The 18,204-nt window shown below is 40.3% G+C and overlaps 1 protein-coding gene across 3 annotated transcripts in view; it reads left to right on the top strand.

Moving 5' to 3' along the window:
- The window catches only part of LOC115227832 (chromatin assembly factor 1 subunit A-A), a 66,394-nt gene that overhangs the window by 16,531 nt on the left and 31,659 nt on the right, over positions 1-18,204 (top strand). For all 3 annotated transcript variants that reach the window (XM_036498755.1, XM_029798553.2, XM_029798555.2), the window contains 2 exons: positions 10,907-10,963; positions 17,131-18,104. In XM_036498755.1, the coding sequence (XP_036354648.1) occupies positions 10,907-10,963; positions 17,131-18,104 (1,031 nt within the window). The remainder of the gene's footprint in view (positions 1-10,906; positions 10,964-17,130; positions 18,105-18,204) is intronic.

An 18,204-nucleotide genomic window follows, 5' to 3' on the forward strand; every position in this document is an offset into this window, starting at 1 on the left:
CCGTGGAACTAAGTTCGTCAAAAACTTATAAAATAAAAAGAAAACGTCTTAAAAAGTTGAATGTCAGAATAATTTTCTAAAAGTTTTTTAAAAGTTTAAGAGTCCAAAATTGCGCCATCGCCAAGACGAACGAGCGAAGGATCCGTTCTCTATATGATCTTTCGGTTTGCTAGAAATAGCTGTCAAATCTGCTAGTGATTCTCAATTATGAAGGTGACATCCAGTTACTTGGAAATAAATAAAATAAAAGATGAAAAAAAAAACTAGCGCATTTTCGATAATGTAGTCCACTGCTTAATTAAAAAAAAACACAAAACAAATATGTTAGATTGTCTTGGTTGAATTAACTTCAGATTTTGAAAAAATAAATTATGCGATGTTGGTGCGCCCACCAATTTTTTATTTTTATGTTTTCAGATTAAATTCCAATGTAATCGTAATCTATGCCATCTAAAAGGTTCTTGTACAAAATTTCATTGAAACATATCCATTTTTCTGAAAGTTATGAGGGAACAAAGTCGGCGTGTGATGATGGTTAGGGCGCACTTGTGTATATATACACGCCAAGCCATTATGATCATAGATCCATTTCCATCTAGTTTAACCTGGTGTTAAACGACATCAACATCAATTTTCGTCCATAAAAGCAAATAGAATTGAACGATCTGGGTCTCAAGCTCTAAAGGGACCCCCTCCTCTTGTCCTACTTAAAGATAATTTTATAACCCCTTAGTTATCCATTTTGCCTCTACTCCTACAAGCGGTGTTACTGTTATTTTAACCCTAGGCCTTAGGTCAAACTTTATTTAGCAGATATATGATCGCAAGTTTTTTCCACCGTGACCATCACATTTTTTTTTTAGTATATTCAGCAACATTCCATTACACGATGTGTTCCCCGCTTCTTGTTTTTTTAAGGTGGTACTATCTGATTTTAAGGGGATTTGGCTGCTATTTCTAGAACTTCGAACGATCGTGTAGAGGCGTCCCCGTCGCCCTGCATCTGATTGTGTTAATGTCGGTGAGGGTGTATATATTATCTATATATTTTCCCTCCTTTTTAGTAAAGCTCCCTCTCTCTCTCTCTCTCTCCCCCCCTCGATGTGTGTCGTATGCGTGTGTATATATATGTATGTGTATACATTCGTTTGTATGTGTGTGTGTGAAAATATGTACATGCCATAAAAAGTATATTCGCGTGTATCAATGAAATTATATACGCATGCACAGATTAATTTTGTAGATAACCTGTGTATGAATACGTGTATATATAGACATGGTTTACGTGTGAATGTATATGTGTACGTATATATGTATGTGCATATATGCATGTATATGTGTATATGTATACGTCGATATATAGGTGTATGTGTGTATATGTATATTTTTATAAGTGTGCATATGTATGTGTGTGTATATATATGTATATATTTTTGTATACGTATTTATGTGTGTGTGTATATATTTGTATGTATATAAGCTCTAACTAGTTTCAGCTCGAAAGCCACGGTCATGCTGGGACACCATCGTTATGTTTATATTTGTGTATATAAGTATGTATATATGTGTTGAGTTTGATTTGAGAACATAATCTTTTGTGGAGAATGGCGATTTGACGTCTATATCTAGCATGTTGACTGTCCACTTTTTCGTGTTCAGTCCTTAATTGGTATATATATATATATATAATATATATATATATATATTATATATATATATATATATATATATATATATATCTGTCTTCAAGTAATTATATGTACGTGTGTCTGTGTGTGCATGCAGCATTGTGCCAAATAGTTAAGCAGTTCACTTCACTGTCGTGTGGTCCTGGTTTCAATCCTACTATGTGGCATCTTGATTCAGTTGGGTTTTTTTTTTGCATTTTTTCTTGTTTTTTTATCAAAGATTTATTTTGATCCTACCCTCCTTAGTAAAACTAGGAATATGGAAACTGTACCGAAGCCTATCGGTTTGATTATGCCTGTCACACACTCCAACACTGCTTCAGGACTACATTAAGTATAAACATGACTGTCGAATACACAACCACTTAATATGAGTAGGCAATGTTATAATTGGTCTGTCCATTGATAACTCATTGTTGAAATCGATGGAGGGCCATATATGTAATTATAGATGTAGGTATAGTTGTATGGTTAGGGTTTGCTTCCCAACCACATGGTTTGGGGTTCAGTTCTAGTATGTGGCACTTTGGATAAGTCTCTGTTACTGTAGCCATGGACTGACTAAGGCATTGTGCATGAATTTGATAGATAAATTGTATAAAGCTGTTTGTGTGTATGTGTATATAACACACACACACACACACACACACACTCATATATAAGGCATGACTGTATGGTAAGAAGCTTGCTTCCCAACCACATTGTTCAAGGTTCAGTCCCACTGCATGGTACCTTGCGCTTGTGTCTTACTATAGCCTTGGGCCGACCAAAGCCTTGTGAGTGGATTTGGTAGATAGAATCTGAAAGGCGGCGAGCTGGCAGAAACGTTAGCACGCCGGCCGAAATGCTTAGTGGTATTTCATCTGCTGTTACGTTCTGAGTTCAAATTCCGCCGAGGTTGACTTAGCCTTTCATCCTTTCAGGGTTGATAAATGCACTGGGGTCGATGTAATCGACTTAATCCATTTGTCTGTCTTTGTTTGTCTCCTCTATGTTTAGCCCCTTGTGGGCAATAAAGAAATAAGAAACCAAAAGAAGCTTGTCATATATGTGTGTCTTTGTGTCTATGTTTGTCCCCCTCATCGTCACATGATAACTGGTGTCGGTGTGTTTATGTCCCTGTAACTTGGTGGTTCAGCAAAAGAGATTGATAGAATAAGTACTAGTCTTAAAAAAATAAGTCCTGGGTTGATTCGTGCAACTAAAAACATCCTTCAAGGCAGTGCTCCAGCATGGCAACAGTCAAATGACTGAAACAAGTGAAAGAAGAAAGAATATATGTTTGTATAAATTAATTATAGTATTCAATGGAATCTAGGCACATCAACATGTAGGATGCAAGAAATGGCTAGGTACAATAACATACTTTCATGGTTGTTTTACCTCACTATGGGTGAGGTAAAACAACCGTGAAAGTATCAAGTGTTTGTAGGATACTGAATAGAAGTAAGTACCAAAAATCTAATTTAATCTATAGACTGAGGGCTGGTTCTCAGTGTATTTATAAAAAGAAACACAAATGGTGTTAAATTTTAAACTCCGTTTCATCATCATTTAGCGTTCGTTTTCCATGCTAGCATGGGTTGGACGGTTCAACTGGGGTCTGTGAAGCCAGAAGGCTGCATCAGGCCCAGTCTGATCTGGCAGTGTTTCTACGGCTGGATGCCCTTCCTAACGCCAGCCACTCCGCGAGTGTAGTGGGTGCTTTTTACGTGCCACCCGCACAGGAGCCAGACGGAGCTGGCAAACGGCCACGAACGGATGGTGCTTTTATGTGCCACCGGCACGGGGGCCAGGCAAGGCCGGCAACGGACGTGTTCTTTATATTGTAGGGTGGATCTTTTTTTTTTTTTTTTCATGATTTTCGAGTTCATGATGGGGGTAGTGTGGAAAAGTTGTGAATGGACATCAAAATAACTAATGTAAGCTCTTAGAACACAGCAAAATTATCTTCTGTCTCCACAAATGCATCGAAAAATGGAAAAAGTGGAAAAATAAACGCCTCTACTTAAGGGGCTGGGACAGTCTGAGAGTATTAAGGGCTCTCGGGCATAACTGTTTACCAGGCCTCTTTGAAGGGTATAGTCAGACACATTGACCCCAGTCGAACCGTCTAACCCATGCCAGCATGATAAATGGACATTAAACGATGATGATGGTGATATATATATATATATATATATATATATATATATATATCATATCATACAGCCAAGAAAGCAATATTTCGAACGCAATATAGCCATGAAAACAGCAGAAAGATTGGGTATTTTACTCTTATAAGATGGAAAAAGTTGTCGGTAGACAGCTGGTATCTTAGAGGTTCAGGTCTGAGTCCTGTGGCTGTCATATAAGGGTAAAATATCCAATCTTTTTGCTGTTTTCATGGCTATAATGCATTCAAAATATTACTTGTCTGTCTGATACAATACACATTCGACGCTTCCAAAACAAAAAAAAGTTTGTTTATATATGTCGTTGCATGCATATGTGTATATATATCATCATCGTCGTTTAACGCCTGTTTTCCGTGCTGGCATGGTTTGGACGGTTTGACTGGGGACTGGCAAACCAGAAGGTTGCACCAGGCTCCAATCTGATCTGGCAAGGTTTCTACAGCTGGATGCCTTTCCTAAAGCCAACCACTCTGAGAGTGTAGCGGATGCTTTTTATGTTCCACTGGCATGGGAGCCAGTCAGGTGGCAATGGCATTGGCCACGTTTAAATTGTGCTTATTGCGTGCCACCAGCATGGGAGCCTATCAGGCAGCATTGGCATTGGCCACAACTACAATTTCCATTTTGATTTCAATTTGATTGAGATTCTGATAGTAATTTTGATGTTACTTGACTCAATAGGTCTCCTCAAGCACAGCGTGCCACCCGACGATTCAAAGGTACTTTTTAAATGGGCTGGTTATGCAACACTGGTATAGGCTGTGGCTGTGATCTCACTTTACTTGCCGGGCCTTCTCAATCACACCATACCTCCAGAGGTCTTGGTCTCTTGTCATAGCCTCTATGAGGCCCAACTTTCGATGGTTGTGCTTCACCACCTCATCATCCCATGACTTCCACGGGTTCCTTCCACTGTAGGGAGTGACACATCTTCACACAACTCTCTTCATCCATACGCAGCACATGACCATGCCAGCACAGTCGTCTCTCTTGCACACCACATCTGATGTTTCTTACCTCCAACATTTCTCTCAAGGCGCTTACACTGTCGTGAATGCACACTGACATTACACATCCAGCAGATCATACTAGCTTCATTTCTTTCAAGCCTTCATATGTCCTCAACAGTCATGGCCCATGTTTCACTGCTGTATAGCATGGCAATATATATATATATATATATATATATATAATATATATATATATATCATATCATACAGCCAAGAAAGCAATATTTCGAACGCAATATAGCCATGAAAACAGCAGAAAGATTGGGTATTTTACTCTTATAAGATGGAAAAAGTTGTCGGTAGACAGCTGGTATCTTAGAGGTTCAGGTCTGAGTCCTGTGGCTGTCATATAAGGGTAAAATATCCAATCTTTTTGCTGTTTTCATGGCTATAATGCATTCAAAATATTACTTGTCTGTCTGATACAATACACATTCGACGCTTCCAAAACAAAAAAAAGTTTGTTTATATATGTCGTTGCATGCATATGTGTATATATATCATCATCATCGTCGTTTAACGCCTGTTTTCCGTGCTGGCATGGTTTGGACGGTTTGACTGGGGACTGGCAAACCAGAAGGTTGCACCAGGCTCCAATCTGATCTGGCAAGGTTTCTACAGCTGGATGCCTTTCCTAAAGCCAACCACTCTGAGAGTGTAGCGGATGCTTTTTATGTTCCACTGGCATGGGAGCCAGTCAGGTGGCAATGGCATTGGCCACGTTTAAATTGTGCTTATTGCGTGCCACCAGCATGGGAGCCTATCAGGCAGCATTGGCATTGGCCACAACTACAATTTCCATTTTGATTTCAATTTGATTGAGATTCTGATAGTAATTTTGATGTTACTTGACTCAATAGGTCTCCTCAAGCACAGCGTGCCACCCGACGATTCAAAGGTACTTTTTAAATGGGCTGGTTATGCAACACTGGTATAGGCTGTGGCTGTGATCTCACTTTACTTGCCGGGCCTTCTCAATCACACCATACCTCCAGAAGTCTTGGTCTCTTGTCATAGCCTCTATGAGGCCCAACTTTCGATGGTTGTGCTTCACCACCTCATCATCCCATGACTTCCACGGGTTCCTTCCACTGTAGGGAGTGACACATCTTCACACAACTCTCTTCATCCATACGCAGCACATGACCATGCCAGCACAGTCGTCTCTCTTGCACACCACATCTGATGTTTCTTACCTCCAACATTTCTCTCAAGGCGCTTACACTGTCGTGAATGCACACTGACATTACACATCCAGCAGATCATACTAGCTTCATTTCTTTCAAGCCTTCATATGTCCTCAACAGTCATGGCCCATGTTTCACTGCTGTATAGCATGGCAATATATATATATATATATATATATATATATAATTTGTGGAGGCGCAATGGCCCAGTGGTTAGGGCAGCAGACTCGTGGTCATAGGATCGCGGTTTCGATTCCCAGACCGGGAGTTGTGAGTGTTTATTGAGCGAAAACACCTGAAGCTCCACGAGGCTCTGGCAGGGGGTGGTGGCAATCCCTGCTATACTCTTTCGCCACAACTTTCTCCCACTCTTTCTACTGTTGGCCTGCTCGCTTAGCCAGCGGGGTGGCGTCATTTGAAGGCTAAAACAATGTGAAGCGCATTGTGACCAGCGATGTGTAGCAACATCTGATAGCCTGGTCGGTCACGGTGATATATAATTTATGATACAAGATGGCATGAACAGGCTTAACATTTTAGCATTTAGATTTCTTTGTCAAATGTACCTCTTATTTATTCACATTGTTTTGAATTATTCATGCATTATCTTGTAGCTTAGAGACCTCAACCCTTTCGTTACCAAGCCGCCCGAAAAAAATTTTGGTTAATGTGACCAAACTGCCCAAACCCGCCCGAATTTACCTATTCATATTTAAATGAGAATATCAGAGCAAATCTCTTTAGTACATTCGTGAAAACACGTATTATACTTCATAAACAGTTCAACTACAGTTTTGTACAATAATCGAAGTGTAATTTTAATTCCGTGAATTTTGGGAGATTTTTTTCCAAAATTGTTCCTATTGTGTTTTCACAATTTGTAATTCTGACAAAAAATGGATACGAATTTCATTATATCAAGCAGCGAGTCAGAATTCGAAGGATTTTCTACTGAAGACCTTCATAAATCTAACTCTATGACTGAAAAAAAAAAGCATGTGGTATTTGATAATGAATCTGATGTTTCATTTTCCGAAAGTGAAAACTGAATCTTAGAGCTCCGACAGCGATAAAGAAAACGAATTGGCACCTGAATGGGGTGAAAATTTAAAAACTGTTTCTTTCGGTGATTTTTCTGAAGAAACTGGACCAAGCCACAGACTTTCCCAGAGGAGTAAAGCCTTAGACTATTTCTTTTTACTTTTTCGAATGAGCCTATTTGAAATCATTACGGCGAAAACGAACCGTTACGCTAAACGTAAACAAAGCGAAAGAAACGATAGTTTGTGGTTTCCAACCAAACCTTAAATGAAATTAAGACTATTTTGCCATAAATATTATTATGGGTATCAGAAAGTTACCCAGAATAACAGATTCTATCGTAAAATTTTGTTGTATACCCAATTGAATATTAGCTAATAACCCATTTTCTATAGCGATGTTTGAACAAAATTTTAATAATTTTATATTTTGTTGAATTTACCTGTATCTACCTGCAATTAGAGTCACTTTGTGACAAAAATTATAGTATAGAATTGGTTGAGAATATTTCATTAAATTATCTTCCAAAAATCAGATTAATATATCGATAAATAAAAAAGTTATAGTTGTTTAATGAAACCAGACTAAATTTATGATTACGTTAGAAATTAATTGAAACACATAAGGGGTGTAATTTGGTCAGAAATATAGTAACGAAAGGGTCAATGGTGTGTTCGTATATTTTTAGAATGATATTGTAGGGTAGGTGCAAGAGGTTGGATGTGGTCAGTTTTATTATTAAGCAGGTTGAATATATGAGCCAGATATGACTGGATTAAATGCTGAAGGGTTAATCCAAACCACGACGATTGCTTCTGTGCATTAGTAACAGTTGTTAATTGCCAATTTTTCTGTGGTGACACGTAAAAGGCACCCAGGCCACTCTGTAAAGTAATTGACATTCGGAAGGGCATCCAGCTGTAGAAACTATGCCAGAACAGAAAGTGAAGCCTGGTGCAGTCTTCTGGTTTGCCAGTTCCTTTCAAACCATCCAACCCCATACCTGCATGGAAAATGTAAATATATGGGAAACTACCACCTGTTTCATCTCTTGTGAAAGGTAGGAGAGTCCAGTTTGCTGGACATTGTTGTTGAGCTGAAAACGAGGTAATTTCTACTCTTCTCCTCTGGAAGCCATCTACTCGCAATACCAGAGGGCACACACTCTCCTACCCTGATGTAATCTCCAGGGATACAGGCATCCAGCAACAGGACCTGCGTAATGCTATGATGGACCGTGAAGTCTGGCGTAGCATGGTAAATTCCATTGTCTCGACCACGGTCAAACAATGATGATGACGATGATGATGGAAAGTGGTTGTTAAATGATGATGATGACGATAAGGATGGTGATCTGGAAATAGCTGTGTGTACTCCCACGTCATCAGGTGAGCAGTTTGGCTTTGAATGGTTTTGTAGAGGAGCTTTGAAATGCATACAATAAGGTTATTACCAAGATGATATTAAATGAAATATATATATCATCATTTAATGTCTGTTGTCCATGCTAGCAGGGCTGTAGAGTCAAAGCAAAAAACTTCGACTCCGTCTCTGACTCCTGCACTATTGGCACCTCCGATTCTGACTCCTCTTTATGTAATTGATTGTGGTCTACATTATAGGCATGTCTCTCTAACTTCCCATGTCAGGAAGAAACTAATTGCATTCCTTGAAGATAATGACTTTGCTTTCTGATACCCGGAATGTCTTAAGCTCAGAAAGCTGCTGCCCTTACACAGCTTTTGCAATAACTGGGTGTTGAAACAATTAATGAATTGCTCACATGTGGATGTGATATATCTCGACTTTGCAAAGGCCTTTGATAAGGTTGATCATGGGATGATATGTCACAAACTACAGAGATTTGGCATAACTGGGGAAATCAGAGAGTGGTTGCATGACTTCTTAACCCTTTCATTACTAACCCGACTGAAACCGGCTCTGGCTCTGTAGTATAAATATCTTGTTTTCATAAGTTTTGAATTAAAATCTTCCACCAAACCTTAGTCACAATTTATGCTCCTAACACTAGTTTAATGATAGCTAAGCTAATTTAATAAATTCTTTGTTATATTTAAAATAATTGAAAGAAACACAGAGCATCTCAAAATAAATACAGTAATGAAAGGGCTAAAAGATAGAAGCCAGGCTGTAACAGCCAATGGAGCCCTCTCCAAGGAGACAGTAATAGAAAGTGGAGTGCCTCAACTGCACTCCATTGAATATGTTATATGACAGGCAGAAAAGAGACGATATGGAAAAGCAGTATTTTTTAAAATTATATTTTCTCTCTGGTTTTATGCCGAGAGTAATAAGGACTGAAACTTTACCTTTGATACATATTCATACGTACATGTCCGCTTACACACATGCATATACTATGGAATATTGATGTACTTGACTCAATAGGTCTCCTCAAGCACACGCACACACACACACACATATATAGTCAGCAGTGTTTAGGCATAAGCGATTTGTGACGTATTTCACCTCCTAAAGGCAAATTCTACTGCAGTTAGCATTGAGGAAAAATTCTCTCCCATGGCAAAAGGTGTAAAAACCCTATATCTGTCAGGTAATTGCAGTGAATTCTCTTATGAACTCCTAAAGGCAAATTCTACTGCAGTTAGCATGGAGGAAAAATTCTCTCTTGTGGCAAAAGGTGTAAAAACCCTATATCTGTCAGGTAATTGCAGTGAATTCTCTTATGAACTCCTCTCATCACAAACATATTGGTTTATGAACAGTTTCTCAAGCATAAAATATCTTGGACAGCAAACGCTGTCTTAAGTATTGAACATGCAAACTGGCAACACTGGTAGGTGACAAGCTAAGAGTATCAGTGGTAGAGTAGTATCAGTTACTGCCTGGTTTTTATTGAGTACACATTCTTGCTCAAATAAACTGTCCCTTATCTTATGGGAAAATAGTTTCAGTCTATGAAAATTTTGGGTGACAAACAGCCTTCAGGAACTACCGTATTTGACGGCATATAGGACGCACTTTTTTCCAAAATATTTGGCTCAAAAAATCGCCCTGCGTCTAATATGCAAAGTCAAGACCCTCCCGTAGGCTAATCTTCTCCCAGACGCTCACTAACCTAGCTTACGATAAGTATTTCTACCTACGCTAACGCCTTAATGATATTTTCCGTACTCATGCATCATTATTTTATTGCTAGTATTATTATTATTACCAGTATTATTACTTTAAATACGAATGGTTAAAAAGATGATTAAAGATGATTACTATTGTAATTTGTATGCTTTCCTTTTGTATGCTTGCTTTTATGCAGCAATGTTTTCTGCTTTTGTAATGTGCTGCTAGACTGCTTTCAACAATACATGCTTAAATACACTTAAAAATTTTTTCATGAATTTGACCTGCTGAAATGAGGGTGCGTCTAATATGCCGTCAAATACGGTAATTAATTTTGTTATCAGAGGTTCCACTCTCTAATACTCTCACTGCATACTCTGATACTCTGCCTGACTTATTGATACAAAATATTTTATACCTATTTCTTTATTACCCACAAGGGGCTAAACATAGAGGGGACAAACAAGGACAGACATAGGTATTAAGTCGATTACATCGACCCCAGTGCGTAACTGGTACTTAATTTATCGACCCCGAAAGGATGAAAGGCCAATTTGAACTCACAACGTAACGGCAGACGAAATACGGCTACGCATTTTGCCTGGCGTGCTAACGTTTCTGCCAGCTCGCCACCTACTTTATTTTATACCAATAATATTTATGATTATATTTTATTCCAATATATTTCTTTTTCCTTTTTCCAGATAAACTTTCACCCAAGCTGAAACCAAGCATGGCCACAAAAAAGAAACTGACACAAGGTAACCTTACCATTTATGAAGATTGTTGTTGTTTAATCTCAAGTCTACCTTGATCCACTTTACCTCTGATTAAAGATGTTCCAGTCATCATTTTCATTTTTGGTGTTTAGAGACAGCCATGGTGTAATTAGGTCTGCATTATCTAATGTGTCTTTCTTGGATGTAGATTAACTGATATATCATCATCATCGTTTTAACGTCCGTTTTCCATGCTAGCATGGGTTGGATGGTTCACCCGGGGTCTAGGAAGCCAGGAGGCTACACCAGGCTCCAGTTTGATCTGGCAGTGTTTCTACAGCTGGATGCTCTTCCTAACGCCAACCACTCCATGAGTGTATTGGGTGCTTTTTACATGTGACTGGCACAGGGGCCAGAGGAGGCTGGCAACGGCCATGATCGGTTGGTGCTTTTTATGTGCCACCAGCACGGACGCCAGTCAAGGCGGTGCTGGCAATGACCACGTTTGGATGCTGCTTTTTATGTGCCACTGGCACAGGTATCACAACTACAATTTCCATTTGATTTTTATTTTGATGTTGATGTACTTGACTCAATAGGTCCCCTCAAGCACACAGACACATATATAGTCAGCAGTGTCAATCCCAAGCAGTGTTTAGGCATAAGCAATTTGTGATGTATTTCAACTCCTAAAGGCAAATTCTACTGCAATTAGCATGGAGGAAACATTCTCTCTTATGGCAAAAGGTGTAAAAAACCCATATCTGTCAGGTAATTGCAGTGAATTCTCTTAGAAGTTGAAATCTGTCACAAACATGTTAACTAACCTAAAGTTAGCACACACACACACACATATATATATATATACATGCATACATATGTGTGTGTGTATGTATGTATATATATATATATATATATATATATATAAAAGAGATTGCATAAATAACAAGGGTACAAGAAATTAATATTATGCTTGTGCTAGTAGGGTTCCAAGAGCACCATCCGAGCGTGATCGTTGCCAGAGCAGCCGACTGGCTTCCGTACCCATGGCATGTAAAAGGGCACCATTTGAGCGTGATCGTTACCAATGTCGCTTCACTGGCACGTGTAAAAAGATTCGAGCGAGGTCATTGCCAGTGCCGTCTGACTGGCCCCCTTGCCGGTGGCACGTAAAAAGGACCCACTACACTCTCGGAGTGGTTGGCGTTAGGAAGGGCATCCAGCTGTAGAAACTCTGCCAGATCAAGATTGGAGCCTGGTGCAGCCATCTGGCTTGCCAGCCCTCAGTCAAAATTGTCCAACCCATGCTAGCATGGAAAGCGGACGTCAAACAATGATGATGATTATTATGCTCTATACTCAACTATTGCTTTTCTCTGAAGCATATGCAGATTCAGTTCTCACACCAGGTTATTAGTATCACTAATCCTAAATGAAATATATATAGCACCCCTGCTGGTGACACGACGTAAAGGGTGCCCTTGCTGGTGACATGTAAAGGGTGTCCTTGCTGGTGACACGGCGTAAAGGGTGCCCTTGCTGATGACACGTAAAGGGCATCATTGCTGGTGACACGTAAAGGGCTCCCTTGCTGGTGACATGTAAAAGACACGCATTACACTCTGTAAAGTGGTTGGCATTAGGAAGAGCATCCAACCATGGAAACCAAGCTGAAACGGACATCTGGAGTCTGGTGCAGCTCTGGCTTACTGAGTCAAATCAGTCTAACCCATGCCAGCATGGAAAACAGATGTTAAATAATCATGATGATTGATAGGTATGTATGTATGTGTGTCCATGTGTTAATATATATGTCAAGTCACTCTTAAACTCTTAGTGTTTCTGGTAGCATAGAACCCAGTAAAACCTCAACGAGAAGGAAAACTCTGATGTAATAGTTGTGACTTTGTTTGCATATAATGATGAAGACGAGTTTTTTATAAGCAAATTCTTACATTTTTCAGAGGATGGGGTCGGCCCTGTGCAAGTCATTTCCTCACTTGAAAACTTTTGAAGCACAGGCATCGCTGGATTATTAACATTTCTGCTTTGTGTTGCATTCTATGGCTGGGCGTAGCTTAGAAAGACAAAACACTTAATGAAAAATTCCATGGTAGAATGCTTTGCAATATTCATTACAGTTCCCTGCATTCTGAGTTCAAATCTTGCTGGAGTCAACCTCACCTTTCATCCTTTCGGATGTTGAATAAATATTAGCTGAGTGCTGGAGTTCAGCACTAGCGTCAGTTCTTTTATTCTCTCTTTCTCACATTCTTCCACTCTCTGGAAGTACCGTATTTTAATGTGTATAAAGAAACCTCGTGTATAAGGCACTCCTTGATTTTCTGGGCCTGAAATTTGGAAAAAAGGTTTTGTAAGGGATTATAATACTATCCATATATAAGAAACTCCTATATTTTTTTAACTTAATTTTTCACAAAAAAAAGGTTTCCTTATAGGCGCAGGAGTGGCTGTGTGGTAAGTAGCTTGCTTACCAACCATATGGTTCTGGGTTCAGTCCCACTGCGTGGCACCTTGGGCAAGTGTCTTGTACTATAGCCTCGGGCCAGCCAAAGCTTTGTGAGTGGATTTGGTAGACGGAAACTGAAAGAAGCCCGTCATATATATGTATATATATATATATATATGTGTGTGTATCTTTGTGTGTCTGTGTTTGTCCCCCTAGCATTGCTTGACAACCGATGCTGGTGTGTTTATGTCCCCGTCACTTAGCAGTTCGGCAAAAAGTGACTGATAGAATAAGTACTGGGCTTACAAAGAATAAGTCCCAGGGTCGATTTGCTCGACTAAAGGCGGTGCTCCAGCATGGCCGCAGTCAAATGACTGAAACAAGTAAAAGAGTAAAAAGTTATACACGTTAAAAGTACGGTAATTTGGTTGTGTTCAGACCTGGAGAGGGATAGGCCTATGTGAGGTTTAAATTGCCTGATGCATCTTATGTTGCGACAGTGCCTTTACTTCTCCATTGCAGCTCGGGTGCCCACCAGCACACATCAGCAACTCCAAAATTTCCCAGAATTTATATCTATATTTAGGAAGTAGCTGGGCCTGTACCATCGAAAATGATGGCTAATTGTAGTATTTTAGATATAAATCATCATCATCATCATCATCGTTTAGCATTCGCTTTCCATGCTAGCATGGGTTGGACGGTTCAACTGGGGTCTGGGAAGCCAGAACGCTGCACCAAGCTCAGTCTGATCTGGCAATGTTTCTACGGCTGGATGCCCTTCCTAATGCCAACCACTCCAAATATGGATGGTAATTCAAATTAGTACACTTGTCAATGTTATCTTGTGATTGTCTTTTAAGATGTGACATCAAGACACAAACATTCACATACCACCCCTTTTACATACACACATATACTCATGCTGAGTTGAAACGCTCCCACTACCAGTTTGCCATCACCCCTTCCTTTCTCATTCATATGTTGTGACGGAGAAAAACACGAGTATTATCATAGTAAATGGTGTCCAGCCAATACAGACGATGCTGAAGATGACATGGGAGCTCATTGCAGCTCTGCAGCTTAATGGGTCCCTGTCAGGCCATGCTACCCGTGCCAGCATGGAAAGCAGATGTTAAATGATGCTGATGTTTATATTTATAATTTTGTGTGTGAAAAAAAATATACACACAGGCATGGCATGGCTGTATGGTGAGAAGGCTTGCTTCCTGACCACATGGTTCCACTGTGTTTGCCCCCCATCCACCCAACATCGCTTGACAATCGATGCTGGTGTATTTATGTCCCCGTAACTTAGCAGTTCGGCAAATGGGACCAATAGAATATGTACTAGGCTTACAAAGAATAAGTCCTGGGGTCAATTTGCTCGACTAAAGGTGGTGCTGCAGCATGGCCACAGTCAAATGACTGAAACAAGTAAAAGAGTAATGAGTATATCATCACCATCATTTAACGTATGTTTTCCATGCTGGCCAGCTGAAGGTCTGTTCAGGGTTCATGTCTGATTTGGCATGGTTTCTATGGCTGGACGCCCTTCCTAATGCCAACCACTTTACAGAGTGTACTGGATGCTTTTATACAGCACCAGCACTTACAAACCCGCAAGATTGGGGATGCTCATCTTGCAAGGGATGCAGGGAACGAGCCTGTATACAAGGGCAACAACACTTTTACTTGGCTTGACATGTCTTTCCAAGCACAGCAAACCGTCAGGAGTCACAGTTCCCTGCCAAAGCCTCTATGATTCCCATTTGTAGATCCTTTCTCACCACTTTATACCACGTCTTCCTACATCTACCCCTTCCACTTGGTCCCTCTAAAATTAGAGAGCAACACTTCTTGGTGCAACTGTCCTCATCGATACGCATTACATGACTGTACCAGCACACTGTTCTCTTACACACTACATCGGATGCCTCAGATACTCAGTTTTTCTCTCAAATCACATATACTGTCCTATATGCGCCCTGACATTACCCATCCAGCAGACCATACTGTCTTCATTTCTTTCAAGGCTTCACACATGTATATACATATATACAATACACACACACACATCACATATATATGTGTATAAAACTAAAAAGTGGAAAATGTTTTGGTGTTATTTATTCCATACTACATGTTTTGTTGCTTGGACTTGTTCCTTGTAGGGGAACTTTCTAGGTGCAATCCCATGGTCAGTCATGACCAAAGGGAGTCTTGACCTATTAACTGGTTTCATCTGGTTTTGATAAACATTTTTTTTTTACTCTGTCAAATGTAATATTTAGTAATTCACATTATTTTGAATTAATCATGTGTTATCTCATAGCTTCTAGATTTCAATACTGTCGTTGTTTATTTTAAGAATGACATTGTAGGGTAGGTGTGAGAGGCCAGCTTTAACATAAGATATGTAGAATATTGGGGCTGGATATGGCCAGTTAAAGTTAAACACATTTCTAATCTGTATTCAATTATTCATTTGTGGTATATTCAATTTAACCCTTTAGCATACAGATTCTCTTCCTTCACTCTACCGTCCCATTTATATTCTAATCCCCATCCTTTGTGAGTATGCTCCAGCACTTAACCACCATCTCTCTCTTGCTGTCTCCCACACTCACCCCCTCTCTCTCTCTCTCTCTCTCTCTCTCATTCTCTAGCTCTTCCATCAGGCTAGGTAGCCATGTATCTCCTTTACAGCAGCACGCCTGTTTCTGTTCTCATTCTTGATCACTCTCCCTCTCTGTCTATCTCTCTGCTCAGGTTACCATGTACCTCCTCTACTGCAAGACACCTGTTTCTATCTCTCTATCATGCTCTAACGTTTCATCTGACGTGACCACCTCCTCCAATGCTCCCACTCCTCTCGAAGGATCTTTGTCTTGTGAGTTACTTGTTCATCCTGCCAGTGCTGGTGCCCACATAAAAAGCATCTAGTCCACACTGTGAAGTGGTTGGCATTTGGAAGGGCATCCAGCTGTAAAAACCATGCCAAAATTGACCTTGCCTGTGTCCTGGTGCCACATAAAAAGCACTCGGTCCACTCTGCTGGATGGTTGGAGTCAGGAAAGGCATCCGACCATAAAAAAAACCATGTCAAAACAAACAAAGAAGTCTGGTGCAGGCTCCTGGCTGGTTCCTTTCAAATGGTCCAACACATTCCACCGTGGAAGACAGATATTATACGATGATGACGATGACAATTACGATGATTACTCTGTCAAATGTAATGCATATTTCTTCACATTGTCTTGAATTAATCCTGCATCATCTCATACCTTTTGAGATTTCAATTATGAGATTGTCTGCTTTAAGAATGACATTGCAGGGTAGACACTTGCTGCCGACCGCTCATCCTGGTGAAGCGCAATCACCACAGGAGCAGGGACAGCCGAGGAGGGACGGATTCAGTCAGCAGAGCAGAAACGCCAGATGCGGAAAGCCAGAGCCGCCTGCACCAGTAGCACGGCCCCTACCCAATTCTGCCCCACCTGTGGGAGGGGCTTCCTTGCCCGGATTGGCCTCACCAGCCACCTCCGGTCTCATAGCGGCAGTTCCACCAGATGATGTCAGTGGTCATCTTCGAACCCGAATGACGAACATTATTATTATTATTATTATATGAGTCTGTATTTGACCAGTTTGATCATAAAACAAATAGGATATTTTGGTTGGGTATGGCTGGTTTAAATGCTAAAGTGTTAACTAATTTTTTTTCCTTTCATTTCAGCTCGTTTGTCATTCAAACCATTGGATGCCAAGCCTGTTAATGCCTGCAGCAAGAAGCGCAAGCTGTCTGACCAAGACACTAGCCTGAGCAAAACTGCCAAGATTCAAAAGGCAAATATCGAAAATAAAGTAAAACTTCACAATAATATTACAAATAATAATGGTATTAATAACACCAACACTAACAATAATAGTAACAGTGGTAGTATTAGTAATGTTAATAAAAATAATAGTAGTAATGTTGCCGAGATGGAAGTGTGCGATGAGGTTATTTCCAGTTCTGGTTCGAGCGGTGTCGCAACGCCAATGCTACAGACTGTGAAGTCTCACACGTTGGACAAGTTCTTCTCATCAAGAAACGTCCAAGATGAGATCATTTCTAGTTCCACTAATGACGTCATTGATTTGACCAGATCTGATGGGGATGACAACATCAGTGAGAAATGTGAAGAGAATATAGAAAAAGAAAACAAACTGAGCAGCAACTTCAACGAAGATGCTAACTTTGCATTGCTTACAGACTCTCAAGCTAAGCCCAAGTCAGGCGTCAGCGATGCAAAGGGCAAGGTTCTCAAAGAGAAATTCGATCAGGTTGTGGGACGATCAGGCTGTGAAGTGAAAGTCTTTCTGCCCGACCTGGCACTTTGCGACATGTCTGTCTGTTCGTCTCCTGCCGACAGCAAGCTGATCAACTCTGCGCTCTCAGGTTCTAGTTGCAAATCCCCTCTGTCCACTTCCAAGTCCCCGAAGCAATGCTCAAAGTCACTGGTGATGCCGACATCCGGAGAACAGAAGGACGACGACGACTCCAGTTCAGAGCTTGACCTCTCCACATGTGCCACTCCCTGCAATGAGGAGTCTTCCACTACTTGTTCCGTGGCCAGTCACTCAGATGAGGACGTCACACCAATGGAAAATAATGAGAAACCAAACCCATTGGCAAGTACTCCAAAACCTGCACAGGTGAAACAAAAGGTGAGTAATAGAGTGGTATATGTGTATATATCTTTTATCTTTTACTTGTTTCAGTCATTAAACTGTGACTGTGGCCATGCTGGGGCACCACCTTGAAAGA

Source organism: Octopus sinensis, unplaced genomic scaffold (assembly GCF_006345805.1).
Source record: "Octopus sinensis unplaced genomic scaffold, ASM634580v1 Contig07321, whole genome shotgun sequence".
Lineage (NCBI taxonomy): Eukaryota > Metazoa > Mollusca > Cephalopoda > Octopoda > Octopodidae > Octopus > Octopus sinensis.